Raw genomic sequence first — 18,704 nt, forward strand, 5'->3', positions numbered from 1 at the left:
GGAAGGAAAGGTTTTGTGTGAAGGACAGTTGAGAGCATCCTAAGAGAATAAAATGTTGAGTGTTGATGAAAAGTAAACCTGCTTCATATCTGATGAAGTTGCTGTCCTAGTTTTCTTTTCATTTCTGGCTGCAAATGAGTTCAAAGATAACTTTCTCAAATTCATAAGATGCTTCTGACTTACATCTTGGTTTCTATCTTGTTCTTGTGTTTTGGCAAGAACTCAGTGTCACCAGTTGTAGCTTCCAATAGGCGTAAGGGCCATCCAAAATAGTTTCCATTTCCCGCTGAGGTACATTCTTAGAAGAACTTTTCCAATCCAAGTAACTGGCATTTATTACTTTTTAATTGCTTTGTGTGATACTTGCTTACATTTGCTGTTTTAATGTCTTTTCCTGTCTGTAAACTGAGCGTCCCAAAGGGCACACGCGTGCAGTCACTGAATTCAGTTTACATAGCTTGATGGATGTTTTGGGAAAAGCAGACTGTGTGTATGTGCTGTGTGTCACAGATGGTGTCCCGACAAGAAAAAAAGTTGTGCTAAGGCTGAAGGAAAATGAAATGAAAGCAAGTAAATGAAATAGCAAAAAAATTATGGCCTTAGAGTTTAGCATCATATTTTCCAGCAGCTTTGGGGGAAGCGGTCAGTATGGCTTGAGCTCAGCAGCAGTTCCCAAGTTTGCTGTGTAGTAACAAACAACAGGCAGGAGAAATTTCTCTGGACAATTTTGTTCCTCTGGATATTACCAGTGTCCCAATTTAAATTCTAATATCTTTTTCTGGTGAGGTTTTTGTGAAATCTACTTACACATGTAGGTAAAGATCTTAATTCCATATTAATAAAACCAGAAAAAGTAAGTATATTGCTAGTCTTTGGAATTGTAAAGACAGGCCTTAGAAGATTAAAGGGTGAAAATAGTCCATGGCCGTCTGGGAATGCAGATCTCAACTCCTTCCCCTTCTGGCATATATAAATGAAGAGGGGGTTCATGTTTAACGGTTTAGGATCATTTGTGGAGGAGAAGAGAGGAGAAGAAACAGGACTCGCTTTACCCAGTGTATGACTGAAAGCCAAGACGAGGGTGCGTTACGGATCTGCACTTAGAGTCTGTTTAAGTTCTGTCAACGAGGGCTAAGCTGTATGGCAAATTGTTCTTTGCACTGCTATGTATCCTAAATATCCGTAAATCTTCAATCCATGCCCTTCTTGCTTTTAGCCTTCACTGGACTACTATATTGCTAAAGTCCGTTCAGCAGCCTACAATCCTGAGTTAGCTTTTCATTACCCTTTATAAAGCATTCCTTCGGGGTTTGTTCTGTCAGCAGTCAGATTAACTCTGCTCCTTCTCTCGCTTTTGTAGGACTCCTCAGTGGGCAGACCTCTACAACCAACACCAAACTGGAAAAGCTGGACCCTCAGCAGGTGCTGCAGCTGTGTCTCCGGTACCAAGATCACCTTCACCAGTGTGCAGAAGCGGTTGCCTTTGATCAGAACGCGCTTGTGAAGCGGATCAAGGAGGTACTGCCTGCAGTGTGCCCGCTTCTTCTGGGGAAGGGCTCGGGGCGTTGGCTTGGCCATCTTGTGCTGCGAGTGGAGGTGCTTGCTGGGGATGGCTGTGGGTCACATGCAGCAGTCCTCTTCAAAGTAAACCCTGTAGAGAAACTTTGTGGGCGGGCACTTCAAGCAAAGTGTCCTGGTGTTCGTGGTGGTTACGGGCAGGCGTTGTGTTTATCGGTCCCTCCCTGTGGTTCCTGGTTGTAAATAGTAGCTGTTCCTCTGGTGTGGCAAGTACTGCAAGTAACTGTTGAAGAAGTAAAAGATGACTGGAATTTTTAAAGGTAGCATTCCTTGCTTAGGTCTGTATAGCATACATTTTATTACGCCTCATAGTTAGGCTCTAGTTTGAGGAAAGAAATGGTTATTCTAACATCTTCTGTGGTTGGAGAAGGTAGTATGTCTGTCTGTCTTCAGTGAATTTGCAGAGCTAGACTTGTTTTCAAAGCTCATAACATGCTGTCTCTTCTCCCTATGGTAAAAAGATTCTTCCTGTGCTGCTGTTTTAACCACTAAACCATCATTTGAAATGACGGGTCTGCTTAAATATTCAGTGATACTGTTGGGGAGGAAATGAATTCCTGGGTGAGCATCCTGCAGTTGGATCGTCTTTCTTATATGTAACTGCTGATGTTGGAAGCAGTAAGATGGCTGACAGGTTTTTTTAAATTTCTAAAGCCAAGACTAGCATGAGAGATGATGCTGTTTGAGAGTGTTTTCTCACATACCCCAGTTATGTAGAAGAACTGGTGAATGCTGCATATGTCAAAAGCCTATGAGACCTAATACCTTTCAATGTCAAGAGAAAAACTTTAGAACAGGTGGTTAATTTTTATTCATGCAATATAAACAATGACCTTGATTTGTTGTTGCCCTATTGGCTTAGAGTTAAGAAAATCCAACGTGACAAGCTCGATAATAAATTTGATTCATGGGCTGCTTTGAGAAGCTGCTGTCATCGTGAAGTCGTAAGTCCAAAATAACGTGGGAGCCATTAAAAAGCTTTTTGCTTTGGTGTATCAGGATCTGAGGCCAGCTATTACACAAGATGTAAAGATATTTGCAGATGTTGGTGACTCAGATCACACAATCTCAGAAACTGGATTTAATTGCCAGCCTAATGACAGTGTACTGCATTAATCCAAGCTGATTGTAATTCTTTTGGCTGTTAAAGTGTGAGAGGGAATATTGACATGATTTAAAGTCATCGTAGATGCCATTAGTGCAATCTGTATTAGTTGGATTCGCCTTCTATGGGGCAAGTAGCGGAGTCTCTTTTATATTAGCTGTGGTGGTGTTTTTCTTGCAGTTCATATGGCTTACTGATCTTTTTCGTGTAAAATAAGATGATGATACTGATACTATCACTTATCACAGACTCCTCTCTGACAAAGTGGAGGAGAAATGTCTGACTCTTAACTCGGGCAACTGACAAGTCAGTCAGATTGTGTGATTTTGGGTGGGTTTTTTTTGGTCACAACACTTAAGTAACTTCAGATGCTTTCAATCCCTCTGCCAGATCTGGTGGGTTTTTACTGTTCATTTTCCCAATAATTTTTAAATGTTTTTCTTGCATTTGCTGTTCTGCGTGTGTGTTCTGGCGGAGCCGGGTGGGACCCACTCAGCTTAAATCATTCTTTCCAAATTGGGCTCTCCTTGGTGCACTAAATCGAACCGCTGTTGACAGTTGTTGACAACAAGGGGTGCAGCTGAACTAGAGCAGGGTATGTCTCTGGTTTCAAGTGTAGACAAAGGAAATCACATTTGGCTGCACCCATTTGTCAGCAATGATTTAATTTCGCCCTGTAGACAAACCTTTGACCATTGGTAAAGAGTAAAAATGCAAGAGAAGGTGAAGTGTATTGAGAAAAGCATGAGGTATGCACGAGCTGGACAGTAAATTTTTATCCTCCTTTTAGTAGTCAGTTTTTTCCTTCTTTAACACTATAAGAATTGAAGTGTTTTTCTTCTGATAACAGGCTTGTCAAGTGACTGATGCTTTTAACTTTCCTGTAAAATGCTGGTGAGCTTCAATATGTTCACTTTTCAGGCAGTCACTGACTGTAGTCAGGGCAGCAATACTCCTACTGCATAGTATGCTACAGTCATACTGCTTGCAGCCAGGATTTTATTTATTTTTTTAGTCTTTCTTTGACAGAATGTCCCAGGACAAATATCTTTTCCTCATTGTCCGTGTGGCCAGGAAAAAGTTTCCTGGTTTCTGGCAAAACTCAAAAGTACTGTTGTAAATTTATTGGTCCTCGATAACTCATAATTGACTGTGGTGGTTTGTAAATCAGCGCACAATCTGAGTTAAAGTGGTTCTTAATAGAAAAGAGAATAAGCTAAGGAAAACAAAAGCATTGCTGCAGGCCTAAGTAGACCTACCTGTGCCTTCCCTTACTCTGGGAACCAGAACAGCTGTTCAGCTGTCTGTCCCATTTCCCAGTTTAGCCAAAATTTCTTTGTGGTGTGTTGGCTGGATCCATACCTGCTCCTAAACATAGAACCTATGCAGCTTCCTGACTGCAGTGACTGTTCTCCTTTCGGGTGTTTTCTTGTAGGGGAAAGAATCAAAGGTATAACTGAAGGTAGTTGACTCAACTGACTCTCTTAAGCTCTTACACTTACTCGTACCTGAAATGTTGATTTTGGAAGGGATTGATTTTTATGACAATAGGCTTTGTCTTCACTGCCAAAAAAAAAGGATCTGCTTGTGTCTTTTTAGGGAAAAATAACCACTATGCATTAAATATTATGATTCTTGGCAGCTGACTCACCGTCTGTTGCAACACTGAGCTAATTCCAGGACCACTGAAATATTTAGGATTCTTTTAAATTTTTTTCTCCTTATCAGTTTGAAAAACAACAGCTCGGTAATTTGGGATTTATGTATGTGTTAATTCAGGGTTATGGCATCTCACAAAACTTGAAATTTTTCAAGAAAAAGGTCCGCGTGCAGCATTTTCTGGGTAATTTATCTACACTTTGGTATTTTGTAGGAAGAAAATTTTTAGCTTATAGGATGAATCACTGCATTGTTGACTTCTGTGAGCATTCTGTTCAGATGGGTCTGGGAACAAGATATAGTCTGTCTCCAGATGGTGTGTTGGACCCATGAGCGTTGTTATAGGTATTCACAAGGAAAAAGGTGCATTTTTAAAACCCAGTTGATAACGTGTTATAAAATGCTAAGGTACAAAGGTCATTATAGCTAGTTAACAAGTTAAAATGATCTTTGCCACAGAGTGTTTAATGATGGGGAAAAATTGACGATATGCCTGACAGAGAACGTGATACTTCAGGATGAAAGTCAGGGGTGAACCTTGACTTGCTAAGCAGAGAAAAACCAGTTTCAGTCTACCTGTTCTTTGGTGGCATATGGAAAAATCCCCAAACCAAAACAACAACAAAAGGACAAAAGAACTCAAACCAAAAATCTTTAGTGTCTGTCAGTGTGAGACAAGAAGAGCTCAACTGCAGAGCTTCTCCTTTATTCCTGTGGTGGGTTCGGGGTCCTGGCTGTAGGCAGGACATCTTCACTTGCCGCATCCCACGTCAGTGCCTGCCCTGGCGGTGCCCTAGGTCTGTGTTATAATTAGCTCAAAGTTTTGAGCAGCTTGGGCTGCTGTTGGGTTTGAGAGCTGCGTTGTGTTCTTTTCGCCAGGAATGTCTGCCTCAGCTTTGGGATCTGTAAAATGGAGGCTTTCTGCCAAGATTAGTTTGAAGGCAAATGTTGAACAGCACTGGAAAACTAGCTGTGATTTGGGGGAAAGAAGGAAATGAAGCAGGGAGAGGGCTACTTTACATTAAGTCCTTATCAGTGGCGGATGTCTGTTTTGGGTGGCAGGGAGAGAATCTGGAGAGTCGTCTGACAGGGGATGGTGAGTAACAGGGAATGGGATGCAAGTAGAATCAGTAAAGGCTGGGGAACAGAGCTAAATTTTCAGAAAGGGCCCATGATTTAGTGAGCCTCCATAATTGTCTAGTTTCAGTGTCTTAAAAAAAAGATTATTTTTCATGCACAAGGGGCTAGGCTTCTCAGAAATCACAACTTTCAAAATACCTGGAGCTGAGTACCCCAAAATTACTAGTCACACTTGAAAATCTAGGCCTGGCTTTCTTCTGTGAAAGCAAAAGGGAAGCTGAAAGGCATCTAAGCTCTTTTCAAAGAAGGTCTGAATGAAAAGATGTTTGGTATTCCTTACTAGACTTCCAGTATTGGCAAAGGGGATGTGCTACTTGAAGTATCCTATGTACCCTTAAAGGCAAATGTTGTTCCTAGATAAACTGTGTGTAAAATGTATTTGCAAGTGGATTAATGGGAGGCCTCTTACGCTTTACCTTAAAACCAGATATCAGTGCAGTGTTATCTATAGCTTGCATGGCTATAGGAATCCCAGACTAACAATAGTTTTGAGAACAGAACAATTTTTATGGTACAAAATTAAATTAGAAGTATCTCAGTCTAAGCTGGCGTGCACTGATGGGGAAAAAATCTCAAATACAATAAACATTAATTTTATATTCTTACTATTCTTAAACAACTTTTGTCCAGGCAGGCATTAATATCAGGAATTGGTTTGCCTTATAGCAAATTATAGTGTACGCCTTGTTTCGTACCTGTAAATTCCTTCATGGGAATAGCTCATTATTTTGAACAAATATTCCAGATTTTTTTAATTTGTTTTGTTTTGTGGTGTTTTTTCTTTCTTTACCAGCTTGCAAAAAGTAGTTTTCGTGGCCTTGTCTAATATGTAGTTAAGATGTCCAGAAATACGTCCCTTATTATTTGTCAAGTAAATAACTTTTGAAGCCACATGTACACCACATCATGTTTTACAACTATTTCAGCTGTTTAAAGTAATGGACAGGAGTTAAATCGTTATTTTCTGTAAGTAACAAGTCTAATACATTTGACAGATTAGCAAGAAAAGCACTTTTATACACAAGCATTATACACAAGGACATTGCAGCTTATCCCATGCATTTAAGACTCATAAATTGTGATTTGACCGTTCACATCACCACATGTGTGAAGTAAAACACGTCCAGCAATGTGGGGATTTAGGAATTTCAGTTTGTTTTTTGTGAATGCCTTGTGACTTTTTGACCTTTATCGCAACTATGTTGTTTCTGTGACATTGAGTGTTTGTTTTATCGAAGAGACCTGTCACATAGTGGCAAAACATGCTGGGGAATGTGGCCTGCAGAGGTTTTGTGAGATTTGGGAAACATATTTTCAGCAGACGTGCCCTGAGAATGCTGTACCTTCTGACTAAGCTGAATTAGACCAGCAAAATAGGAACAACCTTACCAAGTCCAAAGCGCTTCTTTGACTTCAGGCCTCTGCTTCAAGGTCCATGCGCTCGTATGGATCAGACCACTAAGTTACCCTTCATCTCATTAAAAGGAAAGGCCCGGCACAAATTAAAATGGAGGTGTGTTTAGTTTTGACACAACTTTTGCAAAATTGAGACTTTTGTTCGCAGGCTTAAATTAGCAATGCCCCAAATCCAGGGGAAGAGGCCTGAGAATTCCTTGGAATGTAATATTTCTGAAATGGGGAAGAACCTGTGTTAAAATGGCTTGAAATCCCTTGAAAAGAGATTTAACGCCATGCTGCCATGCATTTTAGAAAAGCTAGGGAACCTAGTGTTCTGTGAAGAAATCAGTACCTTAACATAGTTTTTGGCATCTTGGAATTACAAGATTGATGAGGACTGTGGCTATCATTCAGGCTCTTTGTTTTTCCTCTCTTCTGTGATGAAGTGTTATTTTTAAAGACTGAAATCTGAACAGGCCCCATCATGCAGAAATAAATGCTCAGTGAAACTACCATCATGTTCTTTAGTAGAGTTTACTCATTTTTCTCCAGCCTGATGTGCAAATAGCTTGAACTCTGGAGTGGCAGGGTCAGGTCTTAACCAGCCGGCATCAAAATGGCAAACTGCTATTGCAAAAGTTTCCCAGTTGTTAATTTAATACATAGAATGAATGCCTAACTGTGTATGCCTGAGGCAGATGGCCAGTGCTCTGTTGTACATGAACTTTATGAAGTGATCTAGCACTTATTAAGGAAGAAGAAAGATTATTTGCACTTGTGACAGCCTGAAACCTGTTGCATTAACGTGCGTTTCGTTATTTGGTGTCATAAAGATGATCATTCCCTCCCTCCTAGAATATGTGTGTTCCCAACGTGTTCCCTTCGTGCTTTGGTTTCTTACGTCCAACGTGCTTTGGTTTCTTACGGCCTTCTGAGAAAAGATCTAAAGAGGTATCCTTTTCACCACTAAATTTCCAGGAAAGGGTAAAAAAGTAAGCAAGCGTCCAGCAGTCAGAAAGGTTTGCATTGTTGTGCAACGTAGGTGCTTAAGGGACTGGCACTGAGGATCAGAAGTCTAATGTGCTTATATTCATACTTCCATCAGTGTTAGTGTGTGGAGTTTGCGATTATCAGTCACCAGAAGGAATGGAATTCAGTTTCTTCTCACAGCCTGTTTAAACCAGGAAATTTGATTTCTTGTAGACTTGTTTCCCCAGGTGGAAAAAACCCCACCAAACAACAACAACCAAACAGAACAGCCACCCCAAAACTTTGCAGATCTTCAAATAGGAATAAGAAGCATTGAAGTCAAGCCAGCTACTCCCACAAGAAATAGGAACGTATTGGTTGTATTGCACAGGGCAGAGAGGTGATCTCGCCTGACACACACCGTGCGCAGCTCTCTGTGTTCAGGGAAGGTGAGTTCTTGGCACGAGGGCTATAAGGGTGCCTGGGGAGTGGAGAACCTCTTGGAGGAAACTTGAAAAGAATTACTTGGTTGGCTTAGTCAAACAAAGATTGAAAATGGTACAGTTTTTCTTTCTAAATAAGTCTGGGCTTAGCACAGATTGAAATGGTCTTCTCCCTCCCTGCTGGATTGTGTCGATACAGGAAAAGTCACTTTGCAGGCTTTTATTCTTAATGATTACCTCCTGTTTCAACCCTGAATTGAAATTTTCAATGTGTCAGCTCTACCGGTAAGTGAGAATTGAGTGGGAGAGGTGTCAGGCACGTTAGCTAAAAGCTGTTCAGCACTTTTGACATTCATTTTAGATAGGTTAGCCAGGATTATTTGCAAGTATTTGGAGCTGCACTGGTGGCTTAAAGATGCTAGGTGGTAGGCTGGGGTAGCAGGGTTGACCTCGTGTTAGCAGCTCTATAATTAGTATTCTGATAACAATCAGATGTGATCTGCAGAGATGACTTCATGCTGAAAGTATTACAATGGCTTAGTGCAAGTAATCTGTCCATCTTGCTTTTTATGAAGGGTAGGGTTTCCTTAATGTTTCGGTGCCATTGAGGCATGAATGTTTCTATATGAGAACATTATTAGCCATTATTTCAACACTGCTCTGGAGGTATGAAACATATAATTTACTAGTAATTAATTTGTGTGGGCGATGCTCCTGACTGGATGTGTCATCTACCTCTGGATAAAATGGTGAATTGTAGTATAGTAGAATACCCTGTAATCAAGTGTATGAACTGTGCCAAACTGTGGTTTAGTGAACAAGAAATAAGATTTTATTATTTCTTTTTTACCAGAAGTGATATATTTGAAAAGCAATTACTGGGACTGGAAAATTATCTGAAAGATAAAATCCCAGATCAGGTGAATTTCACCTGAAAAAGGTGCTCACATAGTTGTTGCAAAACAAATCAGCATAACAATAGTATATGGCGAGGAATTTTTAAGAGTTTTTAAGGTCAGAAAGGATTCCAGAGTCATAGTATTTTCTTTTGCGTAATCTCATCTATACAACTTAATTCTTGCTTATGCCCAGCCTAGTTTACATGAAAACTGAAGATGAACTACTTACTTTTGAATTACAAATTTTCATGCCAGGTCATAATGTAAATCTTAAAATGGCTTCTCACTTTTCATCAATTTGTTCTAGAGATCCATTTGTAGACATAAACAAGGAGAGAGAAATACTCAGCCTTCTGTGAAACTTGAGGCCACTGGAACTCAATACAATAAAGAGGAATGCCCAGAGTGGATACTGGCTCAGTGAACTTTTGTCTTAATCATCGATTGTTGTTGGTATGTCCTTGTTATGTTTTGAACACTAGTCTGTAACCTCAGAAGAGCTTGAAACAGAAATGATCTACAGTGCTCAAGGTTTCCTTGAGGCTTTCCTGAAGACCTCATGATCAGGTGTCATGACCTCCGGTAAAGTGCTGGCACATTTGAGCTTCAGCACTGCGGAAGTATAGTAGAGCGAGTCTTGGAAGTAGCTTTTCTGGGAATGAAGAAGTAGATCCTTCCCATCTCATCATCACTGGGATGTACTTGGCTCATTTCACGTTCTGTTTGAACATGAAAGAACTGATGTAGCGCTTCAAAAAGGTCCTTCAGAAATTTTTCAGATTATCAGTGGCGTTAGAGCTGACATACCTTTGAGTTTCCCTGATAAGAGGTTTTTAGTTGGTTTGGACTTTCATATGAGAACTGCGGTTGCCAGGGAGAGAACAAAAGCTTCATCTGGGCTGTCAGATGTCCAGAAATCCTCAAGACCTGACTGCTGGGCTTGTGCTACTGCACGTCTCACACTTGAGCCTTCTTGCATGTGTACAGGCCGTCTGCACAGCACATGGGGCGTCGCTCTGATGCAGCCGGATGTGTTGGACTGGCTGTGCGTGTGTGTCAGGGTGCTTTGTCTGCGATGGCTGGGCAAAAAAAAAAAAAAAAAAAAAAGAGGGAGTCCCAGATAATCCTTTTACCACTTTGGAGACTGTAGGAAATAGTTAAAACTCAGTTCTTTTGCATTCCCTAAGATTTAAGCTGCCGCTTCTTAAATAGCATTCTCTTCTGGAAAATGTTTACTTCTGTTGTGTCCGACCCTGACTAAATATGGCGAAAGTATCATCCCTTTTTGAATAGTTTTGAAACACCTTCTGTAGGACACCTGGAAAAGAAGACCCACAGCTACCAGATCCCAAGTGTGAAGCTGAGAATAGTATCATTAGATCCTATGGATTGCAAATGTGATGATGCCGACTATTTTAGGTCTGAAATAAGGATGGTGATGTTTTCTGAGAAACATCTCATTAATGATAGTGGTCATGTCTTTTCAAATCAAAGCTTGTTTTTGATGGGAAAACCAAGTTGCTTAAAGCTAGTCATTCTGACATGTTGAAAGTATGGAACTCAAATTTATTAGAAAATAAAACCCTGAGGGTAAATAACATTTACAAGTGCTGTTGTCCTATATAATACTCAAGCTCTGGCTGGATATAGGAGTGTTCTGAATGAGTAATATGGCAGCAGTGTAAAATGAGGGAATTAATGGCTGTGTTTTTTATCAGAATGATCAGGCAGTCTGAAATAAGAGTTGTGCAAGTTATCATTTAAGCAACTGATCACTCTGTAACAGATACAGAATTTTCTTTCTCCAGGACCAGCTAATTAAAGACAGGCTAGGAGTGTCGTCTTAATGTGTATGGAGTTGCACTGCACAAAAGAGAGGTTTTGTGATGTTGCACACACAGGTTCATTAATCTTATGTAAAAGCTGGGTGGTTTTTTGTTACATATTTTTTCTCAAACTTTTTCATTTAGGAGAGGTATGGAAGCATTTCTAAAGCTTTGAATGTAATGTAACATTTTTTTATGTTATAAATTTTACAGATTACTTTAAAGATGGAATAGATTGTTCTACGAAAGCAGCAGTTGAAAGCTCTAAAAAAACGTTCATACTAAAATGTTCATACTAAAGTCAATGAGCTAGAAATTACTAAACATTTTCTTGGTGACAATTTAGAAAACTTACAGATAAAATCAGATTTATTCCACCCCCCTGCCAAGAATCTTGTTTTGCATTTAAAAGCCTGACGCAGTTGCAGCAATCCCTGGGTTAGGCTCCAGGAACACGTGCAGTGGGAGAGATGGTGCATCTCTTCGCGTGGTGGTCCTGTGACCGTGAGCCTGGGGTCGAGCAAGCTGATGGGACAGAAGACCAGGCCACTGGAGAGAGCCTGGGAAGACCCAACTTCTTTAGTTCTCCACTCGCCGACTTGCGCTTAGAACTGAGCCTGGGATCATGCAGCTGGTTGGAAGGAGGAGGGTGGGACTGCTGCTCTGCAGCCTGAGGTTGTGTTGGATTTTGTGTAATGCAAGACTGTGCCCTGAGTTTCACTTGGTGATGTTAGCTGTTCTGAGGGAGAAAGATGGTAAGTAGTCGTGGTGTTGAGGGAGATACAAGTAAAGAACGTCCAGGCAAACAGTTCTGTGCTGGGAGACGTATCCAAGCTGGAGAGCTGGCGGTAGCACCTACAGCACCAGGTTCCAGATGGCTGCTGGTTGTCAGGCTTTGCTCTCCATCTTCTCCCACCTCTCTGAAGTGGGCTCCGCTTTTTCGTGCACTTGGAAGTCTACTAGTTCAGTAGTGCTGGGCGAGAAGTAGATACTGTTTTAATCGTAGCTTTAGGACTTTTTTTAGCAACAGTTAGTGATAGCAGTCGTAACTTAAGCCTGGGGGCCTGCCAGTTGGCAGAGGGAAGGCTCGAGTTGGAGCTGCGTGGGAGGTGTGGGCTGCAGAGGTCAGACTACTGATAAGTGACAGACATGTCCTGTCCAGTAACACAGTGTGCAGGAAGAGGTTTGCATGAAGGTGGGAAAGCTAATTTCAGGAATTAACTTACGTTATTCTCTTAGAGTTCTGAATTCTTTTGTGCAACCCAAGGCATCCCAAAATAGTTAAATCTTGTTGTTACAGGTGCAGTGGCCTGTCTTATGCTGTCATGTATCTGCTGTAGCTCTAAGGGACCAGGTATGGATTTAGCTGTAGATCTTTTGAAGTAAAGGCCCAGCTGTACCTATTAATATGACTAAACCTCAATGTTAAATTACTTACTCTTTGTTCTCTAACTTGACGGCAATCTGTGCAATGCTTAGATGGAATAACCCTTGACAATTGTTTATAGCAATGACAAATTACAGAGGGAGTGAAAGGAACTTTTTGGCGTGGGATTCAATCTTGGGTGTGATAAGCAAAACTTTAAAACAAATGATAATTGTTTACCTGGCAGTGGTGCAGAGGAAGGGTACTCATGAGAGCTGTGCTCATGACTGATGCTGAAGAGAAGGACGTGGGATCCTTGGCTAGGCATCTCTGTTTTCTACCCTGGCAAAGATGCTACCCAGTAAGCTTATCACTTACTGGTGTGTGGGATGAGTGGGAGAAACAGACGATGTTCCCATCATCAGGAAGTCATCATGATCTATTATGCTAACTTTGCGTGACACTATCAAAGAGAGAGAGGAAGAGGGGAAAAAAAAAAAGACATTCGTTGAGCACATTTGTTTTCAAGCAGTACAGAAAGAGGAGCTGTCTTTGGTTTTAAGTGTGTTGATTGGGAAGTATTTTCACACCAGCACGTTGTGACTAATATTCCATGCAGTCATGTTCCCGCCTGTCACTTTCTGATGTGGTTTTTGATGCAGCTGCAGGAAGGAGTTCATTTAACCCCAGCCAGGCACCTGACAACGTGAAGGGAAAGGCCGCTTGTGCTCGGAGCGCTGTTCTAGCAAGCGAACTTTCTGGAGCAAGGGTTATGCCTTAAGTGCTGGGGTTTTTTCAGTGGCAGCTCTAGGGGATGAGAGCCGACAGCAAATCATTAGGGCAGAGGGACACAGGACAGGTGGATTTCTAGCTGAGCTCTTCAAGGCTGTTGCTGAGTGAGGAGGGAAGAAGATGTTTTGTTTTCCCTCTTGGCATTTCAGGGCGGGAGTGGAGAAGCTGGGAATTACAGAGCATCCTCTTAGGAGATGTATTTGTTTTGTTACAAATGTCAGCAGTGCCTCTCTAGAAATTTGATTCCAAGTCTGATGAACATCTGATTGCGTTTGCTTGTTCTGCAACTGGGGAAAGGGTGTCAGACTGCAATTTTCATTCTCAGTCATTGAACTAACAAGATGTGGCATCTGTTTCTGAGGGCTCAGGGTGCTTACCTGCCCATGACAGAGGTGCTATAAACCCACGCCAGGTAAGAGCTATATAGAGCACTGGTTTGTTTTCAGTGTGGCCTCTTCAAAAGAATTGGGCAGTGTCCAGTGCTGACCTCAGTCTTTTTGTGGGCTAAATCAATGTCTTTATTCTGCTTGGCAGTGTGGGCCAAGAAGAATTTTCAAATGAATGCAAGAATTTGTGGTGTGCAAGATGTCTGAAAGTACCCTCAATTGTTTTTGTGTTTCATCAGTGTGGTGTTACAAATGGGCCTGTGTCGCACAGAGGAGAGACTGCAAGCCCTTACTGGTTGATAATGTGACTGGTGTAGCGGGAGGAGTTGTGCTGGGGCCCTTTTAAGTGGGGAAATGTCCATCTTGCACTGTTGTTGGAAGTAATTATGAATCTGTTTTAAGATAGAAAAGCCTGGTAGACGTCATTTTGTGTTTAAAATGTAAAGCTGAGGCATGAATTAGTGTCTTGCTGCTACTGATCCATGGAGGAGTTACGAGCTTTGAAATAGAAACAGACCCAAATTCTGAATGTCACTGGCTGTACAAAAGTACATCATGCTCAAAGGTGAGTTTTAGGCTTGTCTATTTTTGTGATGCTATACTCCTCAAAGAAAAACTGACAAAGCTCTGCCATCTTTCCAGCATAGGAAGGGGAAAAAAAATCCTGTCTTCCATTCTGGACATGGCCAGCCTCAGGTTTGCTGCCTTAAAAGGAGTTATTTTTGGAAAGAAATAAAATGCACATTGAGAGCTTTCACCCATTCACTGAGAAGACATCTTTTTTCCTGAAGACCAGGCTGGGCAGAACCTCTTGCTTTGATGAGAATTAGGACCCCAACCTCACATGCTGGGCTCTACTCTCTGCTTGCGTTCTGTTGCTTCGTAACCAGCTTCAGGTCCAGTCTCTTGCCTCTCTGAACTCGTGTAGCTGTAAGTTGAGGCTGACGAGACCTCACTCAGTGGTGGGGTTTGAAGGAGAAATCGTTGATGGTGAAGCCGCAATAGTGAAGCCATTAAGGGGCTGGTGACAGCGCAGCTTCACATCTGTCGTGGCTTATGGTGGTGACCTGCTGATGGAGGGGTTGCCCACAGCTGTGGTGGCCTGGCATAATAGGAAGCTTTAAGCAAGCAGAGAAGAAACAGTGGCTCAGATAAACACTTGCAGATGGTCATAGGGCAGTGGGAGAGCTTGCTGGCTATGAGGCATCTTGCTTGGCTGCCCAGAGAGCTTCTCAGCCAAGGATGGGCGAGAAGGCCGGGACCCGAGTGTTTTCCAGGAGAGAATCTGGCAGGGGCCTGTGTCAGGGAGGTGGGCGTTGATGGGAGCTGCTCAGAGAAGGCAGATTCCCTCACCTCACCCTTGAGGCTGTCTTGAAAACACTGACTGCCTTGGCTGTAGGCAAGGGAGGAGACTCTGCCTACGCTCCCCTTCTCCGGATGCTTTTTATTGCTACTGTATGGAATTAAATAGATGGGAATTAGGTGGATTCTTACGTGTGTGCTGTGTTCATTGCAGATTCCTAAAGGACAGTTTTAGTCTCTGTGGTGGGTAAATAGGGCTGACCCACGGAGTCCTGCAACCGAAGGCCCCGTCTGGACTGCTTGAACTGCTGGGACTGCTTGCCAGGAGAGGTAGAAGCACAAGGTCTGGCACTGGGAAGGCAGGAAGGATGTAAGTGTGTATTTAGGCCCACTTCAAGGAGAGCTGCAAAGAGGCATTGGCATTCATATACAGGAGTTAACAAGTAGCGCTTTTTTTTTTTCCCTAGTTAAAAGACCAGGTTCAGTCTCAGTAAAACTGACCTTTCCTCACAATGACTCAAGTCCTCCCTGTCGTGTCCCAGGCTGTGCAGCTGCCGTGGCCTCCTGCAGCAGGCAAACTTGAACATCAGGCATAGGGAAACCATAGGAAATGCTCACTTCCACCCGTTCTCTTTTTTTCATGAGGCAGCTTTTTAAATCACCATTGTGAATGTGTCCAAAAGTAGCAAAGAGCTTGGAAGGCTGCTCTGCATTTCTTCTTCCTTTTGCAGGTCAGCTTCAGCTTCTCTCCACGTTCCCCTCCAGTAAGTGGACTTTACTGATGTTTACACAAGGAGCCTAAAATTCAACAGACAGCAATTACTGGAATGGAAAGAAAAGGAGGCCTTTGGCATTTTTGTTTCAGAGTTTGGTAGATGGGAGCTTTGCCGCTTGCACAGTGCTGTGAGGCCGTGTGGAGAACCTGTCTGTGGAGGAGAACTTCAGCACCAGAGGAGGTTTCTGCCTGGGTCCCTGTGCTGGTCAGTTTAAGGAGGCGTGCTGGCTTTCAACAGGTTTCAGAGTGGCTGCCACGCCATGCCACTGTCTCTCATTAGGTAGGATGTTTTTAAGCACTGGATTGAATTTACTTCCATCCCATGTAGGCCTGGTGGTGGTCTGCTTTTTACACACTCCGATTTACAGAGCTAGCGCCAAGCTACTAAATTATTAAGCTGAGGTTTTAAGAGAAACCCCAGTGTAGGCTTAAATTGTTTCCACTCTATTTAGAGTTTCCTGCTCTGCTGGTTTTTATTTTGTTCCATGCCTGGAAGCGGGGAGGGAGCAATTCACAGGAAAGCACAGAGGCAAAGAGGAAGAATTCAGCCTGAGAGCACTAGAAAGTACAGACAAAATAAAAGGTTAATTGGTACTGTATCCAGCTCTGATGGAGGTGATAGGAGGGGAAAAAAATCCTTCCTAATCCCCATGGCAGTTCAGCGGAAACTTGTGTGTTTGTTTTCAATGCTGTTTGTAACTTAGGTTTCTCAATGAAATATTTTCTTGCCCAACTATTTTTGTGTTGACCTCTTCCCCAGGGCTTGAAGGGGACGTTCGTCAGCAAACACAGCTCCCCCAGTTTTCCCTCCAGTGTCAAACCTTGCTGCCACCAGTGGGATGGCAGTGCTGTCTGGTGGGACTTCCCTCCTCGGTGGGGGATGCCCCTTCCAGCTTTGCATCATTTCCACCCCATCCTGCCCTCGCTGCAGACTCCCCTCCTGCCCTACACTGCTGGTTACTGGGCTGGGATTACACTTGCTGATGGAGGACTATGTAAGATCTGGTCAGCACAGCTTGTTTTTCAGCGCTGCACCAATAAATTTGTGTTGCCCCTGATGAGAGGTACGGTCACTGTCCTCCACCGAATGGGCTGACTCTGTCACACTGTTAAAGTGAGGGTTGCTGTTTGAACCTGTGCCTCCTGGTAGATCGGGAGTGCTTTCCACGAGGGCAGAGCATGGTTCCAGGATGCGAGCCCATCGCTCAGACATACAAATCTGAAGAACCAGCACGCTGGAATGACCGAGGTTGTCAAGCACAGCTACGGGGAGCTGAAGCAACTGAGCTTCAGGTGTGTGCTTGAGGGCTTGGAGCAGCTCTGGTACCATATATTCAGAGAGCTTGGGAAGTCTTAGAACATGTAAAACTGCTTGAACGTCCAACTCAGCTCATGCGCATACGGTACTAGTGGCCATCGGCTGAATCCCGCTTGGGTCTGGCTGGAGAGAAAGTTGGGCTGTGAATTACAAAGGCTACCTTCGTCAGTGGCAGGAATAGCACTGCAGTTCCTGTCATTGTCATCGTGCTCAGGCCGTGTTTGGGTACTTACTGTGTTTAATTGCATGGCTGGTTTACTTAATGTCTCTCCTGGGGTCACTCGTAACACTTGTATTTTTAGAATTCGGGGGAATTAGGGACACTAGCAATCCATCGTGGTTCTGGCTCAAGGCAGGAGTTTTCCAGATGACCATGATAATAACAGCCAAGGCTTGGTCACAGAGTAACCCGGCTAAGCCAATGAAATTAGCACCAGCAAGTATCGTAAAGCTTAATGCCTGCAAATGAATGATTTCCACTGAGAATATACTAGAGGTGTAAGTGGAGACCACGAGTTCTCTGGGTTTGGGTAACTCAGAGGATATGTGTATTTTATTGGGAAATCCCTGGCAGTGCCTGTTGGCTTTCAACCCTGTAAATATAGAATTTCCTGATTCTGGGTGTAGAATTGAGGTGGTCATCTGTCCTCCCTGGTATACAGCTATGAATCATCGTGTTTCATGGCAAACCGGTTACGTACCTGCAGAGGAGCAACTTTGTACCTGGCTGGTATCTCCAGTGGGGCATCTCGGTTGCTTTTAGGAACAACAGTGTGCTGAAAGGCCTGGGGTAACAGTTGGCCTAACGCGCCTCGCTCTGCTTGTTGTTTTTGAACAGATGGACCTCTCTGTGGAAGCTCTTTATAGCTTCATGCAGGAGCGCCAGAAGAAGTACGCCAAGTATGCAGAGCAGATCCAGAAGGTCAACGAGATGTCCGCCATCCTCCGCCGGATACAGATGGGCATCGACCAGACGGTCCCGTTGATGGAGCGGCTGAACAGCATGCTGCCTGAGAGCGAGAGGCTGGAGCCCTTCAGCATGAAACCCGACCGGGAGCTGAAGTCTTAGCGGGCTCCCCCTCCTCACCTTCCACGCTCCAGTGTTCGGTACAGGCGCACTTCCAATGGGCTGGACTGGCAGATGTTCGAAGCGGACGGCGGCGCTGCCTGACTCTCTGCCAGGGCATCGGAGGAAGAGCAGCGTCAGCTGCCAGGACTGTGCAGCCAGGAATCCAGGAGCTCCCCAGTCCCGTCGTCTGGAGAAGATGATTTACCGTTCTTTCATCTCCCTCCTCTTGCCCTCCTGTCTCCTTTGCCACTACCAGCGCCTGTGCCGAGACGTTTGTTTCATTGCTGTGACTAGATTGGGATTTACAGAGGAGGAGTTTTCTTTCATCTGTTTTTTTTTTTTGTTATTATTATTTTTTTTACTAGAAAAATTCAAAGGGATATGGGGTGTGACAAACCCTCAAACATGGCTTTTGTGGCACTTGGGTTTAGATAATCAGATGGCTGGCAGGTGTTTCTGAGATCCCCTGGCCTTGGAACGATGTGTGTTTTACAGGTGAAAGTGTGGGAGCCAGGAACCGGCTTATTAAAATCTGCCTGTTATCATAATTAACATGGTTTGCATGGCAGGGTTTTGGCATGTGCTCCTCGGGGCTCCTGTTTTTATGGGCTCACTAATTTATGAGGCTGTAAAGGCAAAACTGTTTCAGGTATGTACGTCTGTTAATGTTAAGCTCCTC

General features: G+C 43.3%; 1 protein-coding gene across 1 annotated transcript; it reads left to right on the forward strand.

Annotated features, from left to right (window-relative positions):
* Positions 1-1,360: 1,360 nt before the first annotated feature.
* LOH12CR1 (loss of heterozygosity, 12, chromosomal region 1) lies at positions 1,361-18,025 on the forward strand (the record flags this gene model as incomplete). Its single annotated transcript, XM_009865346.1, has 2 exons — positions 1,361-1,518; positions 17,795-18,025. Coding segments are annotated over 2 exons (389 nt in total), but the record flags the coding sequence as incomplete, so codon positions are not given.
* Between the last annotated feature and the right edge of the window lie 679 nt (positions 18,026-18,704).

Source organism: Apaloderma vittatum, unplaced genomic scaffold (assembly GCF_000703405.1).
Source record: "Apaloderma vittatum isolate BGI_N311 unplaced genomic scaffold, ASM70340v1 scaffold9912, whole genome shotgun sequence".
In the NCBI taxonomy this organism is placed as follows: Eukaryota; Metazoa; Chordata; class Aves; order Trogoniformes; family Trogonidae; genus Apaloderma; species Apaloderma vittatum.